This window comes from Scaptodrosophila lebanonensis, unplaced genomic scaffold (assembly GCF_003285725.1).
Source record: "Scaptodrosophila lebanonensis strain 11010-0011.00,11010-0021.00 unplaced genomic scaffold, SlebRS2 tig00000053-arrow-pilon, whole genome shotgun sequence".
NCBI classification, from domain to species: Eukaryota; Metazoa; Arthropoda; class Insecta; order Diptera; family Drosophilidae; genus Scaptodrosophila; species Scaptodrosophila lebanonensis.
Window position 1 is genome coordinate 10,119,991 of NW_022060548.1, and position 14,376 is coordinate 10,134,366.

Consider the following 14,376-nt stretch of genomic DNA (forward strand, 5'->3'; position numbering starts at 1 on the left):
CCATTTTATCTAGGCAGTAATTAAGACATTATCAGCCAACACTCCATAAAGTTAAAACGCACACATGCGTATGCACATACCAACATCCACACCCATACTACTTACATTCGAACATACACGCACATTAAAGCAATTATCGCACATATACTCACGCATACAAACAAACCAACACCCCTGCACTTGCCGAGGATTGGTTAGCAGCAGCGTCTTGTGCCTAAAACTTTCATTGAAGTTGGCGCAGCAGGGTGCTTCAAGTGCCACAAAACACAGCCGGCTCGGGCATTAAAGTAAGCTGAAACCTCCAACACACACAAACACACACGCACACATACACAGGCAATCACATATACATATGTATAGAAGTACAGCAACGCTTGTGTCTAACCCTTAATGCCTATTAGTATGCTGCCTTTTTTTCTCTGTCGCTGAATGTCCTCTTTTTATGTGCCAGCAAATAGCAAATGAAATGGAGCGTATATATTTCGATATCAGCTTGGCGGCACTACTAAAGAAAAGGAGAAACAATTGAAAAGACAATTGTATTTGATGAAAATCAGTTCCCCTATTATTATAAATATTAATGGTAGACTCTACAATTCTAACAAAAAAGTAAGGATAAGGCACTGCGACCCTGTTTTTTCTATTGTGCCCAGCTACATAATCACTGAGCTATTATTTGTTTCTAGAAAAATCAGCAACAGATCGAAAAGAGCCAGCTGCAAAGTTGTTGAGTTATTTTACTTGCAAATAAACATGTTTAAGGCTGAAGTTATTGTATTCATTCCCCACAGAGTCGCCTCATCTCTACATGAATTCGTTTATTAGATCTTACTCTTTTGCGCTCCGGTACTTAACAGACAAAACCTCTCAGATAAAAATGACAAATTAATAATTTCAAAGATCGCCCTGCAGAATTGTACAAAGTAGTTTCTAGGATTAATTTTCAATCTGTCGATGGCTTTCTGATGAAATTAGGAATGAAAATTGATTATATACCTTAATGAAAGTATGTTGGCGTTTTCCACTGCTTGCTTGTTCTTTTCTAAAATTTGTTAATAATAATTGAAACTCTTCAAGGACGCTTCCGCTGGCTAAGAAATGTATGTTTATCACAAATGTATCTTCTGTATTCTAAAAAGATTATAATACACTATCCCAGTCTTTTTTAAACCACATAGAAAAGGACCTATGTAGAAGTGCACAAAGTTGATGACGTCCTCAATGAGCAGGCTGCTCAATACATGGCACAGAAAGGGAAAAAAGCTAAAGAAGTCACATCCTGTTGACCGTGTCAATAGATTTACATAAATTATGAATATTATTTAAAATTTAAATACGACTAAATTTCTAGTTGTTGTTTTAATTAAATTATTGTAAATAGTAAAAATAATTTTTAAAAAAGTCTTTTTTAAACGCGTTGAATTGATTTTAGAAGCACTCATATAATAAATAAATAAAATGAAGCCAGGGGCTGTTAGGGGATACCATAAAATATTCGACAATGTCTTATTAATACTTTATTTTAAGCAATTCCTGCACTTTATAGCATTTTTACAGTAAGTAGGGCCTTACTTCGGATACAGCCTCTTTCTCTTAAAACCCATGTTACCATTCTACTTGTATGTCTCTTATTTCATAAGTGATACTAGATAAGTTTTTTCATTACTTTTTACATTTAAATATTACGTTCTAACACATACTTGTACATCTAATTCTGTTTCTACACGGACTTTTTTTTACACGGGTTGGATTTAACACGGTTTGAAAATTAAAATTTGCATATATTTTTTTTATTTAGAGATAAGGAACCAATCACTTATTCTGCATATGATCAATGTTTTTTTTTACACGGTTGTTTCTGGAACCAAGCTACCGTGTACAAACAGAAATAGGTGTATTACACTAATTTTATTATACATCTACAAAATCAGCCTGATAGAGTATTGTGCCGCTTAAGGCTTCAAAGAGCATGCAAATACCGGCGTGTCAGTGTAGGCGTTTTATTTTTGTTTATGTTGTTGTTAGCGCAGCCGCCATTATGGTTTGCTGCCACAGTGGTCGCCACTGATGCTACCGCCATGCTTGATTTTGTTGATAAGATTATGTAATTCCTGCTGTGTGCAAAAGTGTGTCTGTGTGTGTTGTCTTCGCTTCATTTTTGTTGGCCATTTTGTGTGCGCTTATCGCTGTGCAATAAAAACAAACGCATGCACACCCAAATACACACACACACACTCACACGCACGCACACACATTTGTTTGAACGCGCTTTTTCCCAAACCCAAACCGACACACACACACACACACATGAGTACACGAGTACAGTGGCAGACATCCAAAGTCGGTTAAGCGGTTGTTTGTTTACCGTTATACACGCAACACCTCGCCATGCACAAATTTTTGGCATTTTTGTGTTGGCGCAAATAAATTAATTTATTATATGTGTATGTACACACACATATGTACGTGTATTTGGAGCTTTGCATGTGCAACGCGTCGTATGCGTGATATGCCTCAAATTGGAATTTATTAAGCGCGCACGTGTGTGTGTGTTTGTGTGTGTGTGTGTGTAGTGGGCACACACTTAATGTGCCTGTGTGTGTGCAGCATCAAATTTTAATTATATGCCCTGTAGATTTCCTTTATTATGATATTTTTCTGTAAATATTGCGTATACGCCGCGTTTTATGACTTCATAAAATTTGCAGCGCTTCTAGGACTTCCTTTTTCAATTTAGCTGGCCGCTGAGCACGCAACTATGCCTTCAGTGTGCTGCTGGGCGCTGGATAGGGCGTTGTGGGTGGGGGCTGAGCGCTGGGGGCTGGGGGAGTGCTCGTAAAACTGGTAACAGTAAGAGGCAACCAACAACTGCTACACGCTTGAAAATGAAATGTCACTTGTGCTTAGCCTGGCCAACTGTCTGAATGCCTCGTTGGTTTTACTTGCTTTTATACTTATATATTGTTGTTCAGTGTGCGTGTGTATGTATGTGTGTGTGGGTGTGGGTGTGTGTGTGTTGCAAAATCAATTTGCCATTTACAATGGCAATGGCTGGCTCCCAGCACAGCACCCACACATCCGCACCATAACTTTGTATTGTATTCAATAGAATTTTCTTGTTATCTGCTGCCAACTGGGCTACTTCATCGTTGCTGCCATGCTTGCAATTTGATTTTAATTTTATTTAAAATGCTTTTAGTTTATGTACAAGACGTGCAGAGCTCTACTCTGCTGTAAATATATCCTTCACTTCAAACAACACAAAGCCAATGAAGTTTGATGTCTCATGTCGGAGCGAAAAAAGAGTTTCAAAGCAAAGTTTGTCAATATAAAAAATAGCATTTCCTCCCTCTCTCTCTCTCTCTCTCACTCTGTATCTGTATCTGTCTATTTGCTGTGTTGTGTGCGAGTGTGTTAGCGGAAAAGTACGAACGAAAGTGCTAAATGAAATCTAATAATGAAAAGTTTTTCAAATGCCAACTTCCTCGCACATAAATATTTGATAGCATTCTCGGGAAGGTGCCAGCTTGTGGATGGAGAGATGGATGGATGGGCATTGCTCTAAAAGACTAGGTGTATAACGACTAGGTCAGATTCCAAGAAACAAGAGCAAGCACAGAGCTTGTTGTTTTAAGTAAATGCGTTCTAAAAAAGACAGTAGTTGAGTAGGTAGTGAAAAATAAGTAGCGGAGAAATAAAAAAAGAACTACACAGATTTTATTAGAGAGCATAAAAGGATTTGGCATTGCCAGAAATAATATAGTCTGCTTCTTAACTAACTCAAAATATTTTGAAATTAACTCCACTGCTGATAAAAATGTTCGCAATTCGATTTAACACTAAAATATGCCTCTAGGAATACATTTGCTTATAACTTTGTTACTAGCTCTATAAATTTAGTGCGGCTTTAATAAACAGTGAAGCATTTTTGTAATAATCTGAGGCACATTCCGTTTAATTTAAATATATTTTTAGAAAATTCCATTTAATTGAAAGTGACTTCAAAATTTCGATTTCTAAGTCGCGATAAAATTCCACACAAGCTAGTATTTTTCATTTATGCAAGCGCACAATTTTGAGGGTCTTCCCCTCGCCATAAAGTTCAATTAAAATACGCGGCGAAGCCTGAGCAGCCCATCGGGTAATACGTCAGTCAGATACGAAAAAATGTGATTTGATGAAAAAATTTAGAGAGGCAAAAAGCCATAAAATGACACACGTGCCGCTGCTGCGGCCGGAAGCGCTGGGGGACCCGCATAAGTGACGTTGGTTGGCAGAAAATAAACCACAGCTAAACTTTGATTATAAACATTTTTATTTTGCAGCTGATGAGTTACGTGATGAGACGATGATGGGGCAGTCAGCGGCGATGGCAACATAAAAATCGCATAATTTTTTTCAATTACGGCCAAGTTGAAAAGGAAAACAAAGTACCGCATGGACTCAAAATGTCCGTCACATGCTATATGGTTAGTCGTTTATAAAAAGTTATGTTTTAGGCAAATGTGACAGAGAAAATAAAGTGGACAAAAAAACAACATGTTGGTCAAACATCAAACAAAAGGAGTGCATGCTGGAGTGGAGAAGGTGGGGGCGGAGGACAGTAAAATTTTGGGCCAAACTAATACATAAATACAAATTAGTTCCGCTGCCAGCGGCGTTTTTGATGCGCATGTCGAGATATTGTCATGGTCGCCAAGCGCAAACTTTCCCTGCCAGCCTGGCTGACAATAATTTATGGCTGCCTGCTTTTAGGCGCGCCGCAGCCAACAAGCCATAAAGTATGAAGTAGATGATTATGAGGCTGGCGGCATGCATTCAAATGTATATTATAAAAAAACAAAAAAATACAACTAAATTATCATGCTTTATATGGCAGCCACTTGCAACTCATGACTGACTTAGTCTAAGGCGATGTGACAGAAAATCTTCAGAGTTTAAAAAGAGAAATTGATTTTAAAAAGGTTTGCCATAAATATAAAGGCTCCTTAGCTAATTAACTTTTCGTGACTGATTAAATACTTTCTGCAACCGCCTAAGAATTAAAATCGTTTCAAAGTGAGTTCTGTTGTTAGTTTGAGTGTGTCGATGAAATCCTCCTATTAGTAGTAGTCAGTGATTATTATCGGTAATTGCTTGCTTACTACACTCAGCCTCGTCCGATTTGTCGCGACAATCGGGGCTGCCGTCGCAGACCCAGGCACGTGGAATACACTGCTCTCCATTCTTGCACTTGATCTCAAAGCCCAAGCAGAAGTGCACTGTGGAGTTGCAATTGAAAGATTGTTCGCACAACAGGCACATACAAGTACATTGAATATTTAAAGCATAAATGTGTATACTTGCATGTACTGATACATCGACTTTTTATAAGTATACGGTTTACTTACTGCAGAGGGCCGGCGTTTCATCGGAACCATCGGCGCAATCGTTCTCGTGATCGCAACGCCATTTATTGGGTATGCAGTTTCCATTGTTGCAGCGAAATTGCTCGACCCCGCAAGTCGACTCTGTAAGGAAGCAAGAAAGAAAATGGCTTGTTAAAAATTCAATTTGCAATATGAGTTCAAGGGGCAAACAATTCATTTTCCTTTTCTTCGCCCTCTACTTCTTATTTCTTGTGAATATACTATAAGAGTATACAAGTATAGAGCATAAGTCGTAAAATATGTAAGCCATTTGCGTGAAATCAAAGCATTCCGCCCTCCCATCCACCTTCCCATCCAACTCGTTAATGGAGTGGGCGTGGGCGTCGCGTCGGAAATCTACTTTTTATGCTTCAATAGTTTTTCATGTCAAAAAATAAATGTGATTTTTATGTTGTTTGGGAGGCTCCCAGTGAAAAACGTGCCACCATCTAGCCCGAGGAAGGAAGTGTGAAGTGAGAGTGTGCCGGCGTTTGCAAATTTTTGGCAAGGCTTTGTTTTATGCGCACAGATACAAAAAGTATAAGATATATGCATAGACATTTTATGGTCATTGATTGTGTTTATGAGTTGCTTCCGAATTTTCAAAGCGCTTAGCTCAGCAACAACAGCCATAGATGATTTGCATTGTTAAATTGCTTTGCCAAGCAATAACATTTTAAACAAAACAAATACGAGTCCTAGCCGGTTACACTTGTATTTTGGAATAGCTGTGAGCCGGGCTCTGAAATGAAATATACTTGTACTCGTGTTTTCAAGACAAAATAAATTGCTGTGAAAAATTGCTTGTGATTTCAATTGTGGATAAAAAATTAAGCGTCAAACTTTCCTTATTTCCACTTAGAAAGGTATATTTCAAATTTAAATTTAAGCAAATTTAGTCAAGCAGAAACCAATTAATTTTGTAGAAAAGAAAATATCTAGCGATTTTTTGTTTGGTATTTTTAACTTTAAATATATTGATAAAAAAAAATGAATTTTTACTGAACGAGCTTTGTAAATTTAGTTTTCGAATGTGGCGTTAGTTTCAGATAGAGTTCTTATTTTTCTAACTTAACATTAAAAACTAAGAAGAACGCGCCTAATTTTAGAGAAAATAATTCTTTAAGAGACTTTTAATCATTTAAACATTTTTTTGTAAAGTTCTAAATGAAATTCTAATTATATTATATTTTTCTAAAACAACATTTATTCTGAAAATGTAGAAAATAACTCTTTTTATGGCATTTTTTTAAACTAATAAGGAATCGAAGTTTTCGGTTTAATTTCTAAAAATGTTGAATTGTTTAATTTATTTTATGCAGCTATTACAAAGAATGGATCCTTTTTTTTGAAGAACTTTATTCATTTCCAGAGATGGAATTATGTGCTTCAAATATACATAAAGCTTTAAAAACAGCATATTTAGGAACTTTGTAAGCTATGCAGCTATCAAGAGATAGAAAACAATGAAAAAACTTGTTAAAATTACAGAACAACAAATCTATTTTTTGCCATTACTATAGTTACTTTATTTGAATCTAGTGCCTAAAATTATAACAACAACAATTTTTCTGAAGAGAAAGTGTTTTGAAGTCTTCTACTTACGTATTCAATAAAAAATACTGTAGCCAGATAATCTCAAGTGAACTGTTACTGAGCATAAAGTATGCAATAGCGGTTTTTTATATTTATTTGTTATATTGTAATTGAATAAAATGTCAATGCAAAAATACTTCGTTGAAGAGCTTTCGAGTAATGTAAGTGGCTGCTCGAGTTTGACCCTATTTGGCTATTTTTGCTTTCTGTTCAACATAATAATATAGGGTGTTTCTTTCTTACTTCAAATGCCAATTGCATATTTGCAAACATAAGTGTTACATTACGAGAGTTCCGATGATCCCCATCTATATGCCATTCTTCTAACACTCTTGCATTGGAGATGATGATCAACAAATAGCAAGGGCTATCCTAAATGGTCTGTGGCTTCTATCTAGAAAATAAATGTTTCTTTTACGTGGCATGGACAGCCAGAGCTCTGTTCGTTCTCGTTCTGACGACAAAACGAAAGATGTCTTATATCGAGAGGTGCTTCAATGAAGGCGCATGCTTCGAATGCAACCCATCCAACAACAATAGTTTTACAAAAAGTTGTGCAATAATATTTGCCTAAAAAAAGAAACTAAAGATGTTATACCTATACTCTATGATTTATCTATACGAGTGAAGGAAATATGTTTTTCTTTGTAATATCAATTCAATGGTTTTTTGACAGGTGGTTGCTTTTTTTAAACACCATTAAATGAACATAAAAGCACATAAAAAGATATAGAGATATAATTTGAATGCATTTTCTGAGATGATTTCAGTATAACGTATTTCGTTTATTTATTTTATTATAATTATTTTTTTTGAAAGTTCGAAACGACTTGAAAAACACCCTTTATTCCATTATATGGCTCTTTAAATGTTCAGTTAATGTTTTGCATTTAAACTAAACTACAAATTTAATGCGAAAATACCAACCAAACTCGACTCCCCACTGCCGTTTGAATTTCGTCATGCCACCCAAACCATTGGTGAGGCATATTCCTAGCCCCCAGTCAACGTGCAGCTGCCACTGCTGCTGCTATGCGGTAGCTTTGGGCAGAGAGGCCCCCTGCCGAAAACCATAAACTTGGGCTCAACTTTTTGCATGTTTGCTGTGCCTTCGCCCGGCAATCCCAGCAGGCCGGCAGGCTGGCAGGCAACGTGGCAGTCTGAGGGTCTGGCAGCTAGTCAGTCAGGCTGTTAGGCTGTTAGGCAGTCAGTGTCACCGCACTGCGAAAAATGCGCATCACGTTTTCCGTTTGGGGACCTAAGTAACGTATTTACCTAGCAGCGGCATTTAACGCAGCGACGCGGCAACTGAGCGTTAAACAAAACTTGGCCAGCGTAATGAAACAGACTGCCACGGCCAGGATGAGCTGATTGGGGGAGACTAGGTTTAATGAACGACGCCAGCAGTCGGCCAACAGTTAGTCAAAAAAAGTGGAAAAAATTACTTGCAGTTGTATGTGAGATTGTAAGAAATTAATGAAATTTTCATAATGAAGTTATGAGCTGAGATTATAGTTGCCCGACAGCTGCTTGCCTTAGAGGTCTTAGTTCAAAGGTCCTGCTGTTTATACTACCGGCTGTCCTGTTGCTATTGGCTTAGCTGAGTGGCGAAGAAATAGAAAGTAGACAATTTTTCATTTTGTCATTTTAGTGACATACGCTGTAAGTCTGCGGACGACGGACATGCCCAATGAATATACTTGTGTGGAGTAACTAAGACGAGACGCATCGATTGCGACATGTCCGCTTGTCCATCAATCTGTCTCATCCGCTGTGCGAGTGTATGAACAAAGATAACTTTTGAGCCATGGCAGCTAGGAACAACAAACTTGGCATGCAGACTTGGCCTATCTAGCTGCAGATAATGTCAACAACAATATACATATATAGCCTTATTATTTTATATAGCTGTCATAGAAAGAATCGAAGAAGAAAGCACAACTAACCAGCACTACTAACCAGTACACTGTATCTTATAGTTGCCCTAGGAATTATCTGTTAGAAAACGTTTTTGTACATCACGTTTTCATAGAAAAATGTTGTATTTGTCTGTTTTTAAGAAAGCTTATATTTGTTGCTGAACTGTGGTGGAGAGGGAAGCCGTTGCAGAGTATCCAAGAGTCGTCTTCGTGCGTGTTTGAATGTTCTATGTGTTCCTTTTTCTTTGGTTACTTCATATGTCAAAATCTGCGCGCCTTGTTTGCTTCTCAATGTCAGCACAGCGTCAACATTTGCATATAATTATTTATTTATGACTTAATAGACTGGCAGTAAAGTCCACACCTACACACTCACGTCCACACACACACGCAGGACACACATTTTGTAATTCGTATACATATAGATACCTATGTATATATGACTGTATATATTCTATTCAGAGCAGCCGTCTAATGCATTAACAAACAGTCTGGCATTGAAAGCCTACAAAAGTCATCTTCTTGCTTGTGTTTTAGAAATCTTGGGTTGTTATGTTTACGAATAACTGACTACGTTGTATGGCTTTTTTATAATTTATTTTTTTACAGAGCTCGTTATTTGTGCAATGTTTATGAAAAGAAATTCTTTTAAAGTCAATACACGAGTAGCTCTCATATTTTTGTTGTGTGGCATATGTTTCGATATAAGTAGAGAATAATACATTTATGTATTTATATTCGAAACGGCCGACTTTCAAATTGTCTCATTTTAATTGGAAGTGTGGTTTAATGTGCTTTTTAAATCAGGAAGGAAGGAAAATCTATTAATGAACAAAATAGCTAATTCCAGAGTGTTTTGAACATTTTTATAATGCTATTTCAACTGTGATTGCGAATGCATTTTAAACAATGATCGAAGTTCTAAAATTTATTGAAAAGGGGAATGGATAGGTGGCTGAAAAGACGGATTAATAGATTGAGGTTTACGTTAATGGATAGACGAATAGATAGAGATAAGAATAGATAAACTTAGAGACAAACGAATAAATAGACAAATTGAAAGACGAACATTTAGACGTTTAGGTAGACGAATAGATAGGCGAATAGATAGACGAATAGATAGACGAATAGATAGACGAATAGATAGACGAATAGATAGACGAATAGATAGACGAATAGATAGACGAATAGATAGACGAATAGATAGACGAATAGATAGACGAATAGATAGACGAATAGATAGACGAATAGATAGACGAATAGATAGACGAATAGATAGACGAATAGATAGACGAATAGATAGACGAATAGATAGACGAATAGATAGACGAATAGATAGACGAATAGATAGACGAATAGATAGACGAATAGATAGACGAATAGATAGACGAATAGATAGACGAATAGATAGACGAATAGATAGACGAATAGATGGACAAATAGATAGAAGAAGATATAAACGAATATATAGACGAATAGATAGACAAATAGATAGACGAAGAGATAGATGAAGAGATAGAAGGAGAGATATACGAAGAGATAGAAGAAAAGATATACGAATAGATAGACGGATAGGTAAACGAATTGATGAGGAATAGATAAGCGAATAGATTGACAAATATATAGACGAAGAGATAGATAGATAGATAGATAGATAGATAGAATAGAATATATAGACCAATAGATGGATAAATAGATAGACAAAGATATAGACGAAAACATAGACAAATAGCTTGACGAATTAATAGACGAAAAGGTAGATGAATTGATATAAGGACAGTTAGACAGAAGGATAGACCAATGGATAAAGAGGTCGGCGAATAGACGGAGGGGAGGTACATACATACATATACCCGTTATGTAATATACTTTTTCACAATTCAGTAATTGTTTCTATCTGTTTGGATAATGGTTCATAAAGGAATGTAAATGAGAACAAAGTGAGAGACTAATTGACTTCGCAAGTCTACTAATAGAGGAGAGAGAGCTTAATTAATTCAATAAAAATGTTCGATAACAAAATATGAAATGCGACATAATTTTGAATTCATACGTTGAAAAATTGCGCGAAATTGTTGGATAAATGACATTTTGTTGCCGTTTCTAATACTGTTTTCTTATTCTGTTTGTGCGTTGGATATAGCGTCTGTAAAAATGTGATTGCTGCCATATTTTGTGATGCATATTTATTATATTGCGGTGCCGTAAAAGCATTCAACACGCCTATTTTTGTTTGCTATTGCCCTCAACGGGACGGGTTGATCAACAATCGCCAGATGAGGAGGTGGACGGACGGACGGACGGACGGAGCACTTTTCCTATGCAAGCTGCGTGCCTGCTTTGCCCATTTCCCCACCGATGTGGAGGGGAAACTTCATTATTTACAGTCTGTCGCGTCGCGACGACAGCTTAGGCATCCAAGTGGGTCTGCAAGGGGGAGGTGGGGGGCGGTTGGACTTTTTCGAGATGAAAAACCTTTTAATTCTACCAGCTGACAAGGGATACGGACGCCGTGTGTATGAATATGCGCGCTAAAGAGTGTGCTCATGTATGAGTGTGTGTGTGTGGGTGTGTGTGTGAGCCAAGGTTGACGTTGGTGCTCCTACCTAGCACGGTCTCATGCATATTATGCAATTCATTTAAAGTGCTCGTCGTTGTCGCCAGCGTGGCACGTTGGGTGGCAATGTTGCCATTTCGTTGGCACCTTTTTGCCGCGTCCGAAGTCGTGAGTGTGCAGCAATGATAATGAATGGCACAGAGGCTATCCATGTGTATCTGTGTGAGTATGTGTGTGTGTGTCTGTGTAGTAGGTGTACAGTGCGGGTGTTTTTGGTAATTCCATTGCCATTTCAGTTACAGTAAAGCAACGTTTTTAGAGAAACTCAACTGAAGGGGAGCGTAATTAGGAATATAAATAGTTATTGTTATATCTTTTGCATCTTTTAAGGTCAACTTTTTAAAGATGACGACACTGCAAAATAAGGCCTTGAGCTAAATAGTAGACTGTGACTGTTTTCTTTCAGTTTTCTATTTAGACTGAGACTCGGTTAAAAAGCAGCTCGTCTTTTTTGTAGAACAGCGACTCATTGCTGACCAGGAATACTAGCTGATGAGCTCAAAACCAGAAATTAAAATCGCGTTACTTTGTAGATTTCAGCCTGCTGTTTTAAAGATTTTCCAGTACAGTCAGTGAGTTAAAGAAACTGGCTTTTGGATATAAAATAAAACTGCCTGCAAATAAATAACAAAAGCATACACGTATGTTCAAAATCTAATAAAATTCAAAATAAATTAGAAAAAACACGCATTCTTTCTGTTGATGGTAGTTGGAATAATGCACAGTGCTTTTGTTAAGTATTTAAGGATTCGTCGAATGATTGTTGCAAATGAAAAAAGAACTACAGTTTATGCATTTAATACATTAAATTACCTTAATTTGTTCTTGCCATAAAACCATAAATTAAATGAATTTCTGGACTTGTGTTTCTGGGCCTTAAAGCCATTCATGCTACAGCTAAAAAAGTACATGGAACGTACTTCTGTAACTTTATACATATGTGTAAATAGCAGGATGCACTTAAAGGTTTTAATATTTCCCAAGGAATTATTATTATTCTCTTGTTTTGCAATGCCATTTAAACTAGTATTTTATGCCCATCCTAATAACTTAAAGAACATCCACTGTATTCTATTTACTCTGCAGCTATTAAGTGCTAACGCGCCGTGTCAGTCACTCTTCTGGCCGTCTCGCCAACCGCATATACTTGTACGTGTAAGTACATATGTGTAGATATGTATGTATATATGTTTGACAACATTTGGAATTGATTTAAGGCCCTCCTGGAGTGCACTGCACTTTGTGTGTGATGCTGCCTGTTGATAGGCACCCTATCATCGTCAACAACATGACTTACAAGCCACTTGGCTTTGTTGGCGAGCCCACATTAAGTTGAAATCAAGGTTCAAAAGTTATTACCACAATGGGGCCCAAACTCCGGCACTTTTTCACACTTGGCGCGCTTTTCATTGCCGCAAGTGTCAAAGTCGGCAAATAGAACATGAAAAGTTGCATGCAAGCCTTAGAGGGAAAGAAAGGAAAATAAAGTTTATGAACAAAATGCCCACAAGTGCAGCGATCCCCACCCATCCCGCTGCCCCCTCGCTCATTTACACTATTGGCCACAGCTTAAGGCAAAAGTTCTCATGTTCGAATGTCCAAAAAGAAACTTTTGCGGTCATCTATCGATTTATCGCATTAAAACTTTTTTCTTGTAATATTTGCAGACTTCTGTAAGAGTGAGTGTGTGTGTGCGTCAAGTCTATTACTGTGTGTGTGTGCCATTTACTAGTTTTGTATGCCATTCTGTAGTTGACTTTATCCTGCTGACCGCTTTCTGAACTTTAAATCCTGGCATCAATAGGAAAAAAGTAAATTGAATTTAAAGAAATATTTATAAGTTAAATGAGAAATGATTTCGTGTTATTGTGCGTCCTCTACTTCCTGTGTGTCCGTCCGTCCGTTCGTCCGTCCGTTTGTATAAATGAAGTTTGTTGGTGCCACATAAATTGAATTGTCCGTTTCATTTAAAGAGCGGAAAAAGGCAAGAAAAACGTGCAGAAATTTCACTTTCAGTTTCGCGTTTCTTGCCTCGTCCTGTCTTGTCCTGTCTGCAATAAATAAATGAAAAATTTGTGCCGCAGTTAAGGGATTTTCTTTTTCATTGTTTACAATTGTTGAACAGTGCGGGGGCTCCTCCTTATTGTTGTTGTTATTGTTGTGCCCATAAAAAAAGGCTCGGCACAATGTTGCTCATTGTTGTTTATGGCACCTTTTTGCGCTTTATTGAAGTTGTGTTGTGTTGTCTTTTGCTTGAAGTATTCCAATAAAAACCAGTTTGGGACAGATGGGGGGGTATGGGGGATGAGCAAAGGATGCGGCTATTGGCGGCTGGCTTTGACTGCTGCCTGGGGTCATAAATCATTTGAAGGGAGGCAGTGTGGGCAGCACAGCTCTGGCTTTCCTTCACTTTCTTCAGCAATTTCATGCCTTTTTTTGTTCAGGAGGTAAAGTGCCTCCATTAATGAGCGCCACTTTTACATATCTTCGGAGCAACAGTTGCTTGCACCCAACCCCTTTTTCGCTGAACAATGAGAAGAAAAAGCTTCTACAATAGACGGTAGTGCTGCGCTAAAAATCACTAACTGTGCTCAAGTCGCTGTCTGATATTTCTGCGCTAAGTTTTATGTTAAAACTACACTTAATGCTATGTTAGTTGCACTGTTAGCCTATTGCCACTGTTAATGGCGCTTCATGTTTCTAAAAGTACAGCTGTTAGCTTATTAACATTTCTCAACATTAAAACTACACTTAATGCTATGTTAGTTGCACTATTGCCACTGTTAATGGCGCTTCATGTTTCTAAAAGTACAGCTGTTAGCTTATTAACATTTCT

At 37.4% G+C, this 14,376-nt stretch overlaps 1 protein-coding gene across 11 annotated transcripts in view; it reads right to left on the bottom strand.

The window, feature by feature from the left end:
• LOC115623431 (low-density lipoprotein receptor-like) overlaps positions 1–14,376 on the bottom strand; it is a 72,779-nt gene that overhangs the window by 22,496 nt on the left and 35,907 nt on the right. For 8 of the 11 annotated variants that reach the window (XM_030517765.1, XM_030517763.1, XM_030517772.1 and 5 more), the window contains one exon: positions 5,391–5,510. In XM_030517765.1, the coding sequence (XP_030373625.1) occupies positions 5,391–5,510 (120 nt within the window). Of the gene's footprint in view, positions 1–5,144; positions 5,262–5,390; positions 5,511–14,376 lie in introns of all 11 variants that reach the window. The other 3 variants (XM_030517773.1, XM_030517764.1, XM_030517771.1) reach the window with 1 other exon arrangement.